The sequence below is a fragment of the Hemicordylus capensis genome, chromosome 5, assembly GCF_027244095.1.
Source record: "Hemicordylus capensis ecotype Gifberg chromosome 5, rHemCap1.1.pri, whole genome shotgun sequence".
NCBI lineage: Eukaryota > Metazoa > Chordata > Lepidosauria > Squamata > Cordylidae > Hemicordylus > Hemicordylus capensis.
In genome coordinates, this window is record NC_069661.1 from 240,022,552 (window position 1) to 240,040,858 (window position 18,307).

Sequence of the window (18,307 nt, forward strand, 5' to 3'; positions counted from 1 at the left end):
CAAAGCTTTCGTATCAACCAAAATTGATAGAAAGCATTTCTGGCTATAGCCACAGCCTGAGAAACCAGGATGAGGCCCGGGTCCAGCTAACGTACCTGTTCCATTTTAATCATTGTTAGTCTTTAAAGGTGCCACAAGCCTCTGTTTCTGGGGTCCTTTAAGTATCGGACCCTTGACAATAACAGGACTGATTGTTCTCACCCAGTGGATAGGGAGGTCATGGGAACATAGGAAGCTGCTGTACACTGAGTCAGATCGTTGGCCGGTTTGCCCAGTATTGTCTACAGTGACTGGCAGAGGCTCTCCAAGGTTTCAGGCAAGGGTCTTTCCCAGCCTTCCTGCAGATGTTGGCCTGCAACTCCCACAATCCCTGGCTATTGGCCACTCTGGCTAGGGATTATGGGAGTTGTAGTCCAAAAACAGCTGGGGGGCACCTGGTCTATACTGACTGGCAGCAGCTCTCCTAGGCTGCAGGCAGGAGTCTCTCCCAGTCCTACCTGGAGATGCCAGGGAGCGCACCTGGGACCTTCTACATGCAAGCAGATACTCTACCAGTGAGCAACAACCCCATCTCCTAAGGGGAATATCGACAGCAGACAGTGCTCACATGTAGTCACCCATCCAAATACAATCGGTCTAATGGGGTAGGGATAGGTGGTTTCCTCTTAGGGCACCCAAAGGTGCTTAATTGCTCCCAGTGCTGTTTGCTGTTAGCCAGGGAGAGCTGGTCTTATGGTAGCGAGCATGAATTGCCCCTTTTGCTAAACAGGGTCCCCCTTGGTTTGCATTTGGATGGGAGACTACATGTGAGTGCTGTAAGGTATTCCCCTCAGGGGATGGGGTCATAACTCAGTGGAAGAACATCTGCCTGGTTGTGTGCAGAAGGTCCCAGGTTCACTCTCTGGCAGCATCTCCAGGTAGAGCTGGGAGAAACTCCTGCCTGAAAGCCTGGAGAGCCACTGCCAGTCAGTGTAGACACTAGTGAGCTAGATGGCCTGATGGCCTGACTTGGTGTAAGGCAACTTCCTATGTTCCTATGGACGCTTAGTGTTTGGGGAATGGAAACAGCAAAGCTTCAGGGAGCAAAACTGCACCTTGTACAGGACACCCATATGAATGCTTATTCATTTGGTTGGCGGTTTATTTGTGTATTTGGTTTATATCCCACTCTGCCCCATGAGCTCAGAGGGGCTTATAGTGTTTTTTCTAACCCTGTCCCCAAAGGGCCCCCAGTCTTAGGGGTACACCAGGTGGATTCTAGAAGTATTCAGTGTCTTCATGCCTTCCAGGGATTCTCAAACTTGAGTCCCCCAATGTTGTTGTACTACAGCTCTCATCATCCCAAGACACACGACCATTGTGTCTGGGGATGATGGGATTTGTAGTCCAACAATATTGGGGGAAACCAAATTTGAGAACCCCCTGATATAATCCCTTGTTCATTTTGTGGGGGGAGGGAAACGCAAATGCTTCCTTGTGGATTGTGGTTCACATTGCGTTGCAATTTCAATGTCTTATGTAGCATTGCAGAAGAAGAGACCAAAAGCACTGTGACAACGGTTACCACAAACACTCAAGGGGATGGAGATGACGATGCTGTTTTCTTGGAGAGACTGGCAAGGCGAGAAGAAAGGCGTCAGAAACGACTCCAAGAAGCCCTGGAACGCCAAAAGGAATTCGACCCAACCATTACTGACGAGAGCCTGGCCTTCTCAAGCCAAAAAGAGATGAACAACGTGGAAGAAAATGAGACCTTGGGGCAAGAGGAAAAAGCCGAAACCCACAGAAGACGCTATGAGGCTGAGGAAACTGAAACCATCACCAAGTCGTATCAGAGGAATAACTTGAGGCAAGACGAGGAAGATGAGAAGAAGGATGAAGAGGACAAGGAGGAGGCACAGGAGGAGAAGCCAAAGCCAAGAACCATAGAGGATAATCAGGTAGAAGTAACGTTAAGCACAAAGGAGGAGGCTGTGGTACTGGCAGTAAAACATCCTGAGGTAAATGAAGAGGAACAAGAAGTAGAGAATGACTCCAGTGCGCTAGCAGGAGAGGAACAAATAGGGAGTGAAGAGGCCATAAACATTACAGTAACCCTAGATAAAAAGAAAAATGAAGAGGAGGAGGAGGAGGCAGAAGCAGAAAGGAAAAGATTAGAGGAGGCAGAAGCAGAAAGGAAAAGATTAAAGGAGAAGGAAAGGCTTGAGAGGGAGGAAAGGGAGAGAGCTAAAGCCGAGGAGGAAAGGAGGGCGGAGGAGGAGAGAGAGAGGCTTGAGGCAGAGAAGAGGGCAGCTGAAGAGAAAGCGAGGCTAGAAGCCGAGGAGAGGGAGAGGATCAGAGCTGAGGAGGAAAAAAAGAGAATTGAAGCAGAGGAGAAAAGAGCAGCCCAGGAGAAAGAAAGACGTGAAGCTGAGGAGAGGGAGAGGATTAAGGCTGCGGAGAAGAAAGCAGCTGAAGAAAGAGAGAGGGCCAAGGAGAAGGAGAAGAGGGAGGCAGAGGAACGGGAGAAAGCCAAGGCTGAGGCTAAGAGGGCAGCTGAAGAAAAGGCTAAGCTGGAAGAGGAGAGGTTGAAGGCCAAGCAAAAGGCTGAGGAGAAAAAGGTAGACGATAAGCAGCTGAAAGGCAAGAAGGGAGAAGAGAAGAAAATAGAAGACAAGCAGGTAAAAGAGAAGAAAGATTCAGAGGAAAAACTCCCAGCAGCTTTCCTGAGAAAACAGGTACAGTAAACCTCTTGCACCCAACCTATTTTGCTTGTGTTATGTGGGAAATGTAATGCATTTTGCCAAAACAAAAAACAAAAGCTGGACTGGAATTCACTCACAGTTGTGTCTCTGCACTTTTGTCTACTAATTCTCACCAGCTTTATTTCTTTTGTACTTCAGCTTCTTGCTTCTGCTTATCTATAACATGGCCAGTACACTGCGCAAGTTCAGTTGCTCCGATCTTGGTTCTCAGATCTGCTCACGGAAATGTGTGCATGCCCTGAAATCCTTCCAGTTTCCTTGCCTTCCTCTGTCTGTGGCTGTAAGTGGGCCCAATGGTACAAAGGCACAGCATGGGCTGTGGATGAGCACCCAGCAAACCTTTGTGGTGTGACTGCCAAAGGGGCACCCGTGACTATTAGAATCGAGCACAGCCAGAGCTCTGCTGGGATGTGCAAGGACACAAGCACACCAAAATGGAAGAGAAAGCGCAAATGTGCAGGAGGAATGTGGAAGCCACTGCGCCACCCGGAGGGCGTTGCGTGCACAGCAGCAGCACAGAACAAGGGGGTATGTCAGCACAGCTTTGTTGGAGTAGCAGAGATGTGCTAGGGTTTGCCATAGAATTGATGTTTTCATCTTATGGAAATATTGTAAAAGGGGGAAGAGAAAAAAGAAAAGCTTCAAGATGAAAAGCTCCGGCCGGCCTTCAAAAAGGAGGAGGTAACTATCACTCAGAGCGAGGTGTGTGTGGTTGCGTGTGGGGGGGGGGGGGAGGCAGACACAAAATGCCTCCATTTCCAAACATGCATTTGGAATAAGCCACTTGGCAAAGTTTCGAGTCGCATGTGCAACTTTAAGTGTAGGGCCTGCCGCACTCGAGAGCACTTCCTGCCATTTTGCAGGACCTGACTGAGCCTCAGGCCAAGAAGTGGGTTACACAGAAACTGGCACCACAGTGAAGCAGGTTATTTCAGCACGAACCACATCGTTGGTTAGCCACAAGCTGAGAATTTCCTTAACTTGAGGGTTCTCTTTGGGTCCCCAGATGTGGTTGGATTACAACACGCATCATCCCTAGCCACAATGTCCAGAGGCCAAAGTTTGAGAAATCCTGCCTTAACTTGAATATGGGTGTGTGGTGAAACGCTCAGATAACCATTTTAACATATAGCCAGCATCCATCAGGTTCAGCCCACATCTCGGAACACATCATGGACTATGAGATTTGGCCCCAACATGGCCCTTTAAGAGGTCGAGCAAGCATTTGGTTCTTGGTTTCTGTACTGGCCCCAGCTATTACTTCTTTCTTTAATTACTTCCTCCACTTCATCATGACTTTTCTTCCTGGGACTGACTATTCCTTCTCTGATTAATCATGGATACCAAGGCGTCTTTGGCCCCTTAATCTGAACCTAACTAATGATTTTCCATTTAATAGTATAAAATGTGCAGACTTCCGATTCTACCTTTTTGTTTGGCCAAGAATTTTGTACAAAGCGTGATGCATTGCATTCCTGCTGTAAACACACGAGCTGGTGCCATGGTGTTTTACTGTATGGTAAGTAAGGAATATTGGGCCAAAAGAACCTTCTCATTTGGGTCTGGTTCATATGGTACACTGCAGGCACTGAGGTGCAAGGTGACTTTGTATTGTGTGCACCATGAAGCATTGGTCTGATTGCTTCATTATCTACTTAGCATGCAAACACCCAGTTCAAGGGGGATTAAACATGTAGGGCCAGTTCAGATATCATGTGAAACTACAGTTAATTCTTGGTTCTTCACATTATTCTGTTTCCTCTTGCGTTTGGAAACAAACCAAGATTGGTTGTGACCTAAACTGCTGAATCTTGGTTAGGGCTAGGGTTTATCTAACCAAAGGTCAGATAAACCAATGTTTGTTCAAGTAAACCAAGGTTTATTCAAACCCTGATTTGAAGTGGGTTCCGATCTTGGTTTATTTGAAGCAATTTGGTTGGAGTAAATCAAGACAGATTGTTTTGGACATCACAGTAAATCTTGGTTAGTTACTAATCACAGTTGGAAGTAGCATTCTTTCAGTTTGCACATGGGCAAGGAAGGGGAAGTTCATGTCCCTGAGGCTCAGAGATGTGGCATGGAACCAATGTTTAACCATGGTTCTGTGTGACATCTGCACCAGCCATTAGCATGATTTACTGCCTAACTCTTTGTGCATCATTCTGTAGAGTGCATTCATATTTTGCCCATGGGTAATCCAAGCATTTTGTAATCCAGGGATTCTCAACTCTGGATCCCTAGATGTTATTGGATTCTTACTTCCATCACCCCCAGTGAAAAATGCCATTTGTGGCTGGGGATGATGGCAGTTGTAGTCCAACAGTGTCTGGGTTGGGAAACTCATCTGTAATCTATGCAAGAACTGCTTATTTTTTGCTTGTTTACTTGTTTACTGCTTTTCTGCCAGTGCGCTTGAGGCGGTTCAAAGTTTATAAGTGGCATGCAGTTGAATAAATACTAGATATACTAGTAGATTGAATAGATACTAGATACTAGTTGAATAGATAATAGATAGGTTTTAAGCTGTGAGCGGGAAGAGTGGGCTAAGCCCGCTTTCCCTGCTCACGAGAGGGCAGGGAGCCCTGGGCAGCCGGATCGGCTGCCCACACGATGGCCGGCCCCGAGATGGAGCTGGCGGGGGCTGGGGAGCTTGGGGGGCGCATGGCCCCTGGAAGCCCCAGTATGCCCTGCGCGAGTGCGCAGGGCATACTGGGGAGACCCCCGAGCCGGGAGGCAGCTTTTCGCCTCCCAGCCGGGGGTCTACTCACGAGTAGCCACGGTGCTGTGGCTACTCACGAGCAAATAGCCTGGGTTTGCGAAGCACTTGCTCCGCGAACCTGGGCTAAGGGGCGGGCTACAGGAGTGGGTTAGCCGCTCCTGAACCACCGGGCTCGGCTGCGAGCCCGGTGGTTCTCACAAAAATCAGGCTAGGATTTTCCTAGCCCGATTTTTGTGACCGTAAGAATAGCCCCATTGTAAAAGGACAGAGAGGGGGAAATAGTCAATTTAGGGACTGTGGGTCCTCCACTGAAAGCATTGTGTAGAGAAGGAGCCAGTTAGCCAAGCTACTGGAGTGGGTTTCATTTTCCTTCTGATGCACCCGGTGGGCTCGCTGCTGATACACTGTTTCTAAGATGTATTAATTCCTGCTGGCTGCAGTTGCTATGACTTACTCTTCACATTGCCGCTGGGCTGGCCCGAAAACATAGGAATATAGGAAGCTGCCTTATACCGAGTCAGATCATTGGTCCATCTAGCTCAGGATTGTCTACACTGACTGGCAGTGGCTCTCCAGGGGTGTGATCTTGACACAATCATACCGCTGACGCTGATCTTTGGTCCTCGGAAGGGAGCTTTCATGAGGGTTGATGGAAGCTCCACTTCAGGGGCTAACAGCAGCGTAGGGGGCATGGTTTTCACTCAGACTTTGACACAGCGGGAAAGGGTTAAACGCCGCTTCCCATGCCCCCAGCCCTGATCAGCCCTTTATGGCATCACTTTGAGTTAAAAACAAACAGATCACACAGCCAGACTGTTTAACTTAATGTGTAATTTGCCCTAAGGCTACCTACAAAGTCAGGGATGGGCAACATTGGCTCACAGCTGTTGTTAAACTACAATTTCCATCATCCCCAGTCACAATAAATTGTGGCTGGGAGTGATGGGAGTTCAGCATCAGCTGAAGAGCCAAGGTTACCTACCCTTGTGCTATGCATTGTGGCTAAGAAGGGATTTTAACGTGGTACCCTACCTCCAAACCTGGTGCCTTAGCAGGGGCATCACAAGGCTGGAGTGGGCCCAGAGACAAAATTTTAAAATGGGCCCCTTGCTGATACACACACACAAGGAGGGAGGTAGGGAGGGTCGAGAGACAGAGAGAGAGATACTAGCCAGGTCGAAGGAAGAAATACAAAGGAAGGATCATCATGAAGGAAGCTCTGCGGGTGTTGGGGGGGTCATGTGACTTGCCTCTGGGGGCCCCCTCGAGGCGTGGGGGCCCCCAGGCAGCTGCCTCCCCTTGCCTAATAGTAGTTACGCCCCTGTGCCTTAGCCACTGCACCTCAGTTAGGGAGGCCCTTCCAGGAGGCAAGGTGAGGCAGTCGCTTCAGGCAACAGGGGCACCAGCAACATGGCACAAATCCCTTCTGCCCTCTGCTTTAAAAAAAGGTGGGGAGGGCAAGAGGAGGAGGTTCACACAAGGGGGTGGTGACGGCGACATTTGGCACCCAGCCTCAGATACACCGAGGCAGGCCTTGATCCACTGTTTATTTATTCCATTTCAATTTTGCCCACACTGCTGCCCTCAGTGGCCACCCTCACCTTTTCACTCCGGGAGCGAGAGCTGGTCTTGCAGTACTGAGCATGAATGGTCCCCTTTGCTAAGCAGGATCTTCCCCAGATCTCCCCGGTTTGCATTTAGATGGGTGACTACATGTGGGCACTGTAATATATTCCCCTGAGGGGATGGGGTCCTGACTCCGTGGTCACGGCCCCATCTGATTCACGTGCAAAAGGTCGCAGGTTCAGTCCCTGGTATCTCCAGGTAGGGTTGAGAGAGACTCCTGCCTGAAGCCTTGGAGTGCTGCCCCAAGGCAGTTATAGACAGTTCTGAGCTAGATGGACCCAATGCTCTGGCTTGGTATAAAGGCAGCTTCGCTTCCTGTGTTCCTATGTAAAGCAGTGAGCTTTTCCAAGATGAAGAGGGCCACTTAAAAGAAGGGAGGCTTCCAGAGTTTGTTCATGAGCGCCTATAAAAGTAATGTAGGAAGAGGTTATTTTCTGGTCAGTCCCTATCCTTGCAAAAAAGGAAGGAAGCGTGGCCCGGCCCGCCGCTTTCACCGAGGACTGATCTTTGGCTTCAGGTCAGTTTCGGGAAGAAGCAAAGCTGTTAACACAATGAGATTTGGGTTAAAGCGAATCTGGCGCGGGCTGTTCTGTTTTCAGTTTACATCCTTGAGCCCGTTCTTGAGTCTGTGGACTACCTTAAAATTCTGTGTGTGTGGAGCTGGCCTGCAAAGTTCATATTGAAGCCGGCTTTCTCATGACATGATATTTGTGGTATTTCCTGCTTCCACTTTGGCTAGACATCCTGCGTGAGCTGTGGTTTTTGGAGGTTTTTTGTGTTTGTTTTTTTTAACTTCGCAGAGGTTCTCTCTCCCTCCCCCTTTTTAATGCATGTATGTTTACAAGAAGATAAGCTTCTCTTCTAAATCCTGGTCTTAAATGGCCACAGGCTCTGGAGCATTTTGAATGTGAATCTACAGTCAGAATTTGTATTGCTCCAAGGAAGTGCTAAAAGGTGCTGGATTAAAATCTCAAGTGCTTCTTTTTTAAGCAAGGCTGTCAACTGCTTCAGGGGCTCCTGGCTGATTGCATTTTAAATAGCAAATCAGTTCAATTGATCAGTTGAATGTAAATGATTTTGCAGAGTGCTGAAACTTCATATAGGTGCTTTTTAAAGATATTAAAAGAAGTGAGAGAATTTGCAGTTTAATAGACCATAGCTACCATGTTTACCCCAATCTAATTTGAGTTTCCCCGCAGTTCTTTTCGGTTAAAGAGGGTGGGGGTAAATACAGGTGCCTGTATTTAGCCTCTATCTTTTAAGGCATTGTCACACACACACCATTGAAATACAGGATGGAACTCCAGCTTTGGGAGGGATGGAAGCATTTTCGGGGCCCACTGCTTTCTAGCAGCTTTTGAGACCACTCCAGAAATACAGGGAGGAGGAGGTTTTTGTAGCCTGCATAGGAACATAGGAAGCTGCCTTATACCGAGTCAGACCACTGGTCCATCTAGCTCAATATTGTCTACACTGACTGGCATGGGCTCTCCAAGGTTACTATATAGGCAGGAGTCTCTACCTGGAGATGCCAGGGAGTGGACCTTGGACCATCTGCATGCAAGAATACAGATGCTCTTCCACTGAGCTATAACCCTATACCCTAAGGGAAATATCTTACATTTAGTCTTCCATCCAATTGCAAACCAAGGGAAACCCTGCTTAGCAAATGGAACAATTCATGCTTGCTTCCAGAAGACTAGCTTTCCTCCCTCTCTCTCTCTCTCTCTCTCTCTCTCTCTCTCTCTCTCTTGCATTTCCAAGATGTGGATCTGGCAAGAGATAGGCTCATACTTTCGCGTGTGTGTGTGCGCGCACATGTGTGCGCGCTTTTATCATGTGAACTGGCTAGAGATAGGAATTTTGGCAGTATAAAAATGTGAATAACCCTTGTACTTGGTGCGTCATGGGCCATCCAGATGGAGGGCAGTTGCCACATTTCACTGGCTATGATGACCCCACCCCCTGAGATCACGAAGGTCTCATATTCAGAGATTTAAAAAAATATTTAGAACTTCCTTTTGCTGGATGAGAGTCTTTGCTGAACCCTTTCTTTGACAACACTGACTCTTCCAAAACATCTTTCCCCAAGATGTTTTTCTTTTGGTGTGGCTCCTAACCCAGAAGTAAGCAATAGGTTCCCAGGAACAAAATGGCTGGAGAAAAGCATTTTGTGGGGTTGGTGCGAGGGGAGCATGGGTCCCCTCCATAAGCTAAGGGATCCCTACAGGGATTCCTGTACCTTTTCCCCTCAAGCAACTGAAAATGTTGTTTGGGAAGGCTGATACTGAGTTGATCAAGGACTTGGGGGAGAGATAAGCAGCCTCTTTCATCTTCCACTCAGACACAGCCTGCTCCAGAAAGCTTTGGGTTAAAAAATAAATAGTACAGTGGAGGAAAGAATTGCACTTCATTTAATGTGTGGATTGAACTGAAGTGCCCTAAAAGGGCATGATGTTCTAAACCTGCGAGATCAAGAAGGATGGGTTTTAAGGGCTTACTCATTTATACTGGATGCTTTGTTAGGACCATCTGTTGGAACATAGGAAACTGCCATATACTGAGTCAGACCATTGGTCTATCTAGCTCAGTATTGTCTTCACAGACTGGCAGCAGCTTCTCCAAGGTTGCAGGCAGGAATCTCTCTCAGCCCTATCATGGAGATGCTGCCAGGGAGGGAACTTGGAACCTTCTGCTCTTCCCAGAGTGGCTCCATCCTCTGAGGGGAATATCTTGCAGTGCTCACACATCAAGTCTCCCATTCGGATGCAACCAGGGCAGACCCTGCTTAGCTATGGGGACCAGTCATGCTTGCTACCACCAGACCAGCTCTCCTCTCCTAACGGAAACGGATGGTCCTCCTGCTAATTAACTGGTGGCCTGGAAATGTACATTCTGTTCCACCCAGGACTTTTCCTTCAAAGAGCGGCGGAAACAGTACAGGCTTTGGATTTCAAAGCAGCTTCTCCCTCCCCCATTTGAACTTGCCCATGAGCAAGGGATAGCAGGGGTTCCCTGTACAGTGTTCCCTGTAACAGGGATTCCCAGAAGTTGTTGACTGTAACTCCCAGTGGCCATTGCAGCTGGGATTATGGGAGTTGTAGTTAACTATATCTGGGAATCCCTGTTCCATGGAACACTGGTCAGGAGCCCGCTGATGGAGAGCAAGAGGCTTTAGAAGTTGCAGGAAAGAGGTGTGAGCGTCGTAATGTATTAATTCTCGTTGCTACCGTTTTGAAAATGGATGCACATTCACAATATTTGGCAAGTATTTTCTAAACTATAGCTGCTGGGCCACCATCACTTCTAGTTGTGTCTTCAGTGATATAATTTGGTTTAGTACAGGGGCTCTCAACCTTTTTAAACAAGTGTACCTCTTCTGTCTCAAAGCTTCAGCTCAAGTATCCTATATAAGCAGCCAATAAATGAAATATAAGCCAAGTGAATCTGCCCGGGAATCAAGCAAAAATCAAATCCCTCACTATGCTGTGGCTTCCTCCCTCCTTCCATCCTCTGGAGCCTCAGGGCCACAGCTCCACAGCATACCCCTGACTTGACCCCACCTCTCATTCTCCCCCCACCCCGCACCTTCCAACATGACTATCCCCTTTTCAGCCTGACAGCCTCAGCAGGGCAATGCCAAGGCTGAGCATCACCCAGCATTTCCCTCATTGCTGAGCCTGCCTGTCAGGGTGAAGGAGGGGTGGGCTGAGCCTAAGCACATAGCCAGCCAGTCACATATACAAGAGGAGGGAGGGATGCTGCCTGACACTCCTCTCCCTCCCGTTCTGGAGAGATCACCCACCAGTGGTGTACCATGCAAGTAAGTCAGAGTGGTGGGAGAGTTCTGTGTATTCTGTATACCTCCTATGAGGCTTCACAGTAGCCTTAGGGGTTCAAGTGACTCTGGCTGAAAACCTCTGATTTAGCAGAGGAGAAGAGAGGGGGCATAAACTGTCCTTCATGAGCACCTATAGAAGTGCTTCTGGTGCTTATGAGACAGAATAGGACATCGTCTTGCAAAACTGGCCCACAAAAGTTCTAGTCAACCATTTCTCCTGGTCCTTCTCCCCACATATATTGATGTGGCCAAAGAAATGGCATTTGTAACACTTTCTTCCTTGTTCACCTGGAGGTGGCTTTTCCTCACCAGAGGCTATTTACATGCCTGGACTACATCAGCATCTTCAGCCTTTTTTGGGTTTGGGCCCTGAGTCCAACTTTAACTACAACCGGCACATAATGACCCACCATAAATGAGTAGAGCCAGCATGGCATAGTGGTTAGAGTGCTGGACTAGGACCAGGGAGACCTAAGTTCAAATCCCTATTCTGCCATGATACTTCCTGGGTGACTCTGGGCCAGTCACTCCTCTCTCAGCCCAACCTACTTCACAGGGTTGTTGTGAGGAGAAAGTACACCGCTCTGGGCTCCTTGGAAGAAGAGCGGGATATAAAATGTAAAAATAAATAAATAAATAAATACATACATACATACATAAATAAATAAAAATAAGAACAGCCCTGCTAGATCAGGCCCAAGGCCCATCTGGTCCAGCATCCTGCTTCACACAGTAGCCCACCAGATGCTCCTGGGAAGCCCACAGGCAAGAGCTGAGGCATGCCCTCTCGCCTGCTGTTCCTCCCCTGCAACTGGTAATATCCATCTTCTTGCTTTTCTCTCCAGGATGAGAGCTGTAAAGGACTTTGGCTCTATTATAGTTGGAACAGATGCACTAAAGCAGCAGTTTTCAAAGTATAAACATAGCAGTGGGGTGTGGGATATTAGGTACTGGGGCCTTTGCCAGTTAAGATTTTTGTGATTCTTAAAATACCATCCACTATATTTTTAAAGCAACATTAAAATCTAGGGATAATTGATTTGAATTTGAATCAATTCAACTTGAATCTGGGCGATTCAAATTCAAATCAAATCACCTCTTAAAAGGGCAATATGATTCAAATTAAAATTTTTACTGTAAGTTCAATTCAAATTTAATTCGAGGGCTGTTTGGCACCCTTAAAAAACCATTCAGGCCCCCTTATAGGTAAAAAAAAAAAAGGTGCCAGAACAGGTTCAAATCAATTTCAATTCGATTTGAATTTGATTCGAATTTGAATTGAATCAAAAATTTGATTTGTGCACATCCCTATTGAAGTCATTCCAGTATAGGACTAATAGATTGTTTCTAGTAAGATTGCTAAATTTAAGCTAATGTGCTACATGCACAGTAGAGAGGTTTTGAATGTAGCCAGTCAGCTAATGAGAATGCTTTCCCTCTCACTTCTGTGGAGATGTGAGCTGCAAAATGCAATCAATAAACCCTAGTTTGGAACACAGGAAGCTGCTTATACCAAGTCAGACCATGGTCCATCTAGTGCAGTATTGTTCCCACTGACTGGCAGCCGCTCTCCAAGGGTTCAGGTAGGAGTCTTTCCTGGTCTTACCTGGAGATGCCAGGGTTTGAATCTGGAATGTTCAACATGCAAAGGAGGTGTTGTGATTTTCTGAAAACTCCTATAGAGAATTAACTATTCTTTGGAGTCATGGGGATATGTGATTGCCTCCAAATGGATTGCAAGAGATGAAGCTTGAAAACTGTTGCAGTAGAAGATTCTGGACCTTTATTAGTTGCACAGAACAGGGAATTTGGCAGATGCAGCTTGTCATAGAGGGATGAGAAAAGCTACCCCTGCCAAAACTCTCTCTTCTACACAACGATTAAAGCCAGAGTCCTCAATTTTGGGTTATGAAATGTTGTTGGACTACAACTCCCATTATCTCCAAAGACCATGTGGTTGAGGATGATGAATGTTATGGTCTAACACTTTCTGGAGTTTGGGGAATCAAGGATTAAAGGAGGAGACCGGTCCTCTTTTTGTGTCCGCTTTCTCTCTCTCCCCCACTTCTCTCTCTTAAAAGAAATAACCAACCAATCAACTAATAAAGAAGTGTTGGTGGTTCCTCCTAAAGCCCCAAATAGCCAAGATATCTTATCTCCAATATGGAGGCTTTGTTCAGTATCCGGTGTCCTGCTCCATGTGCCTCTGCTATCTGAACTTGGGCACAAAAGGCCTGGGAGACAGCTTGCTCAGTCACAGTGCCGCAGGATGGAATGCCCTCCTCATGGCTTGCCTGGCTCAGGTTTTGACCGCCTTGTGACATTTGGCTAAAACTTGACTTTGCAGGGGGATGTTTGGCGGTGGCTGTGATCTCTGATGACTGACTCTGGTGGTGTTGAATCGCTTTTGGATTTTGTATATTGGGGTGGAGGGGTGGGGAGGTTGTTTTATTCTGCGTTGATTTGGGGGGTTTTGTTTACATTCTTTTATGATGCGTGTTGTCGACTGCCTCCAGCAACAAACTGGATAGAAAGGTGTGATATAATCAGGAAACTGATTGGATGGGGCTGTAGCTCATTGGTGGAGCATCTGCTTTGCATGCAGAAGGTCCAAGGCTCAGTCCCTGGCAGCATCTCCAGGTAGGGCTGGGAAAGACTTGTGCCTGAAAGTTTGGAGAGCCACTGCCAGTCATTGTAGACAAGACTGAGCTAGATGGACCAATGGTCTGACTCTCTTCTTATATAACTGGCAACTGGTGGAGATCCGCTGCTGTGATCCACCTTAGTTCGGGTGGATCTCACTTTGGGGTCCTAGCCCAGCAGTTGAAGGACTAATTGATATATCTTTTTTTCCCCCTTCCCTTGGAGATTGAGAGGACTGTATAGCCTCGCAATGGCCAGGCTGAAGTTCTCCAGCTGCTGATGGAATATAACTCCCATCACACCCTGCCACAACTTACTGTTGTGGATGATGGGAGTTGTAGTCCAACAACAGCTGGAGCACCTTAGGTTGGCCACCCCTGCTGAAGCAGAACCCGCTAGAACAAATGCAAAGAAAATCCCTGTGGTGAGCTCCAGAAGTTAGTGTGCTTAAAACAATGCAAGCCTTTGTGTATGGCAACGGTGGTGGTGTTCTGGGGCTGGGGAGGGGTCAGGGTGGGACAGGGTTTGTCTTCCTTTTCACGGCCATTTCAGGTTTGTGTTGGCTGCTGGTCTGACTGATGTGCTTGATGGGGAGTCGTTCCTCCCACTGGCCAGGAGAGATTTTCCAGAACTGGACTCTGCACAGTCCCAGCTCTCATCCAGCCATGACTCAGCAGGCCAGGGGTCAGGCTGTCAAGAGTGGCCATAAATTATGCCAATCCCTGGATGATTGTGGGTGGGGGGCTGGAAAGCAAAACAAATGCACAAAGACGTTGCATCTGAGTAGAAATATCCCCAGGCCAAAATTTGCAAGGAAAGCAGAGAGTCCTCCCTTTTCAGCCAAGATAGAGAAGATGCTAGATGCCTGCTCTGCATTTGCCTTACTTTTTTTTCCAACCAAAAAACTTACTGGGGCGGGGCTTGACGGACGAGCCAGCACCCCACCTCTCAGCTTCCTTTTATCTAACACACGCTCATATATCAGGAGCACACACAGGAGGCTTCTCCTACCCTAGTTCCGATCATAAGGACAGTCCTACTGTCTATTTGGACTGCTGTCAGCAATACCACTTGCCTGTCCCCCTGTAGTCATTGCCTATAATACGGTCAATAGCCCTGCAGCACAGGCAGCTGGAGTTTGCGGTATACCTTGACAAGATCGGGAGGGCATATAATCATGTCAAGGTTTCTCAGCCTTGGGTCCCCAGATGTTGTTGGACTACAGTGCCCATCATAATTATGGGTGTTGTAGTCCAACATCATCTGGGGATGCAAAGTTGAGAGCCCCTCACATAGGGCATCATTGGCCAACTTGTAGTGTGGGTGAGAGTAATTGGGGGAGGTTGTGTAACTCAGCAGGATGACCCATAGCCAGAGGTGCTCTTACCCCCGGACTTCTGGGCCAAAGTCCAGGGCCTCCACAGCCTGTGGGGGCCCCCAAATCCTCTTTAGTCTGTCCCAGGTAGTGTGGTCGCTAGGCCGAGCATGATGATGCTTAATTTGCTGGGCCTCCAAAGGCCTTTAGGTCCTGGCTCCAAAATTACCTAGGTGCACCTCTGCCCATAGCTTAGTTCAGCCAGCTTTCTGTTAAGTTTCTCCAGCCTGGCAGACCAGGGGCAAAACCATATCCAAGGCACGGTTAACATGTACTGTTTTGCACAGCAGAATGCAACTGTTTCAGACTCTGGACTTGACTTGTGCTGGTACATGTGTCACCAATGCAATAAGAGGACTTGTAACAGTGTAGGCCAGTTTCATTACTTTCTTTCTTTCCCCCCCTTATTTTCCCTATACTTAAAAAAAAATTGCAGAAAAGTACGAAAGGAAAGAAATTACAAAGACAACAGATAGAATTTTATTTATTTATTTATTCAGCTCAACAACAAATAATACTTCAGGGTTTGGTTTTGTGTTTTAGCTGATTTCTTCACTTAATCCACTTAGAATATTTTTAAATGCAATTATAAAATAAAACTCATTTTCAGCCATTCAGATCTTGCATACACAGATTTTTGACATCAATAGAATTTTAAAAAGGTAAACAACCCTCCAGAAAGAAACGCATATAACTGGGATGAGCAGAGGCTTTTCGTTGGAAAGAGAGCTTGTCCTGTACCAGCAACTCCCAATTGTTATCAAACCGACATTTCCTTGGGGAGTGGTGGTGGTGGTTCCCTTTTCCATTCCTTGGCAATGCAAAGTTTTGCAGTCAATAACAAAGTATAATCAGTTTTCTGCATAAGCAGACACTTGCTTCTGCCTGATTACTAGCTGACATGATGAAGGAAATTACTCGAAAATAGTCTCATCAAAATTATTTATTTATTTATTTATTTATTTATTTATTTATTGTTCAATTTTTATACCACCTTTCATAATACATCCCAAGGCAGTTTACAAAAGTTAAAATACAATAAAATATTTTAATATTTTATATTTTAAATATAATGATAAATACAATAATAAGTGGGACTGCTTTGAGTAACTTTCCACTGTATGCAAGATCTGCAAACCTCTGTACGTGTGCATAAAGCAAAAGGAGCTGTGCAGGGCGTGTGCCTTGCCAAAGACTTTGCAGCTTGTGCAACATCTTCAGGAGCTTAATTGCTTGCTCTCTGCCTGCTGACAGCAGGAGATGGATACATGTCAGTCCTGGAGATAAACTTGTTCATTTTACCCTATCTCCCTAGCAGATCAAAGACAGCAAGGCCAGCAGAGACAAAGCACCAAAAGAAGAGGCAAAGGGTATCTGGGATCGCAAGAAGGGAATTCCTGACTCAAAGCCACAGAATGGCGAGCGGTTTCAGGAACTCCCCGCCCATAAACTTAAGCACACAGAGAATGCTTTTAGGTAAGCTATACACTCATGCAGTGGTGTTTAGACTGGGGCCTGATGTTGCCTTTTATGGGTCTCTGTTGCAGTGGGATAGATTCTGCTATAGGAATGGCTGAGGGCATTTTTGCATGGGCGGCGGCAAACATTTCTTGCTTCCGTCAGCCTGTGATGTGAATATGGGTTTTGGAATGTCCTCCTGGAGGCTTTACACACAGGGCTTCTGCCTCGAAACTCCTTCAGAAGAGAGAGTGTGCGTGTTCACACACCAGCCAAACTTTCCTCAAAGTCCCTTCAAGATTCTTGGACACAAACTGGGCTTTGTGTTGTAAATTCTAGCTTATCTCAAGGTATTTTCAGGTTTTAAGCGACCTTCTGAGGAGTAAATTGGGAGAGGCACTGATGTAGAATCATTAGCACGATAAGAAGGATGCTCTCTTTACAAATGCAAATGTAGCTCTTCAGTACTCTCTCCCTCTCCCTCCCCCCCGCCCCACATGGGCTAGAAGGAAAACATGAAGGGAACCTTGTGAACTTGCATCAAAAGCAAACCCAAGAGCAGAAGGGAGGGGCTGCTTCCCTCAATGCTGAAAGAAGTGGCTTCGCTCAACATTTTGTGCGAATAACTCCCAGGATGAGCTCCACCATGGCCATGCTCCCTCTCTTTTAAAAAGTATTTGAAGGACTGAAGTATTTGAGGACCCTTGCTAACTGGGCAAAGAGGCACCTTTTTAATGTGGTGATTCTCTTTATTTAGCAGGGGGAGAGTAACTGGCCCTATCCACCCCCAGCACAGTACCCCCAGTGACTGTTGCTGGTGTCTATCTTATGTTTCTTTTTAGATTGTGAGCCCTTTGGGGACAGGGAGCCATCTTATTTATTTATTTATTTATTATTTATCTATGTAAGCCACTTTGGAAACTTTTATTGAAAAGCGGTATATAAATAGTTGTTAAAGTATTTGAAGAGGAGCCTTTTAAATTGGTGGTTCTCTTTTGGAGGATTATATTTCCAGGACTGCCCTGAAAGTCCAGGTTCTTGCAATCAATCAGCTCCACAGGGCTCACTAATCCTGGTTCTTTTTTAACCAGGACCCTTGTGATTGTGTGAACGCAGCCTTACTTACAAACTGTAAAGTAAAGAGAAAGTAAGTGAAGCTGCCTTAAGGCAACCTGGATCTTCCTTTGAATTTACCCTATTTTAAATCATAAAATTTCTTGTGACTATACAAAACCATAACTGAGTTAAACACACCAGCATTTCTAATTCTCTCTTAATACCAAACTAGTGGTTATGTGCAAGTTTGTTAGCTGCTGCTGCTGCTGTGTTCTTTTGTTACCAGGTGCATAGCTAGGGGAGAGTGGGCTTGTTCATCCCTCACCTTGGCAGCCCTCCTGTGCACCAGCCATGCCCCCTGAGTGTGACATCACATGCAGGGGGCGTGTTCAGCACCTGGAAGGGCCCAAGCAGCCCTCTGGAGCTCATTTTCCAGCCAACGACAGAGCCAGCTGAGTGTTTTCTTAGTTCTCTCCCTTGCTTGGAGCGTGAGGGAAATAAAGAAACACGCAGCCAGTGCTTTGTTGCTGGCTAAGAAATGAGCTCCAGAAATGTGATGTTCATATGACATCACATTTAGGGGGCATGGCCAGCACCCAGCCCTTTGCGGCCCCCTGGAGCTTATTTCCCAGCTGGCAACAAAGCGCCTGCTGTGTGTTTTCTTAGAGAACCAAGAAAGCACACAGGTGACAACAAAGCCATCTGGGAATGAGGCCAGCTCCAGCGAGGGGCAAGCTAGCTGGCTCCCAGGACCTAGCTGGCTCATGTTCTTTGAACATGCCTGCCCAATTACAGCTCCACCCCAATTATTACTCTGTTTCGGGTTTCCTTCCAGTGCACTCCAG

The 18,307-nt window shown here is 46.9% G+C and overlaps 1 protein-coding gene across 15 annotated transcripts in view; it reads left to right on the top strand.

Annotated features, from left to right (window-relative positions):
- Nucleotides 1-18,307, top strand: part of CALD1 (caldesmon 1) — a 306,807-nt gene that overhangs the window by 259,005 nt on the left and 29,495 nt on the right. For 8 of the 15 annotated variants that reach the window (XR_008307722.1, XR_008307723.1, XM_053251774.1 and 5 more), the window contains 3 exons: nucleotides 1,523-2,717; nucleotides 3,363-3,425; nucleotides 16,264-16,424. Coding sequence is in view for 13 of the 15 variants with exons in the window: in XM_053251774.1 (XP_053107749.1) it covers nucleotides 1,523-2,717; nucleotides 3,363-3,425; nucleotides 16,264-16,424 (1,419 nt within the window). In the remaining 2 variants the exon portion in view is untranslated. The remainder of the gene's footprint in view (nucleotides 1-1,522; nucleotides 2,718-3,362; nucleotides 3,426-16,263; nucleotides 16,425-18,307) is intronic. The other 7 variants (XM_053251778.1, XM_053251785.1, XM_053251784.1 and 4 more) reach the window with 5 other exon arrangements.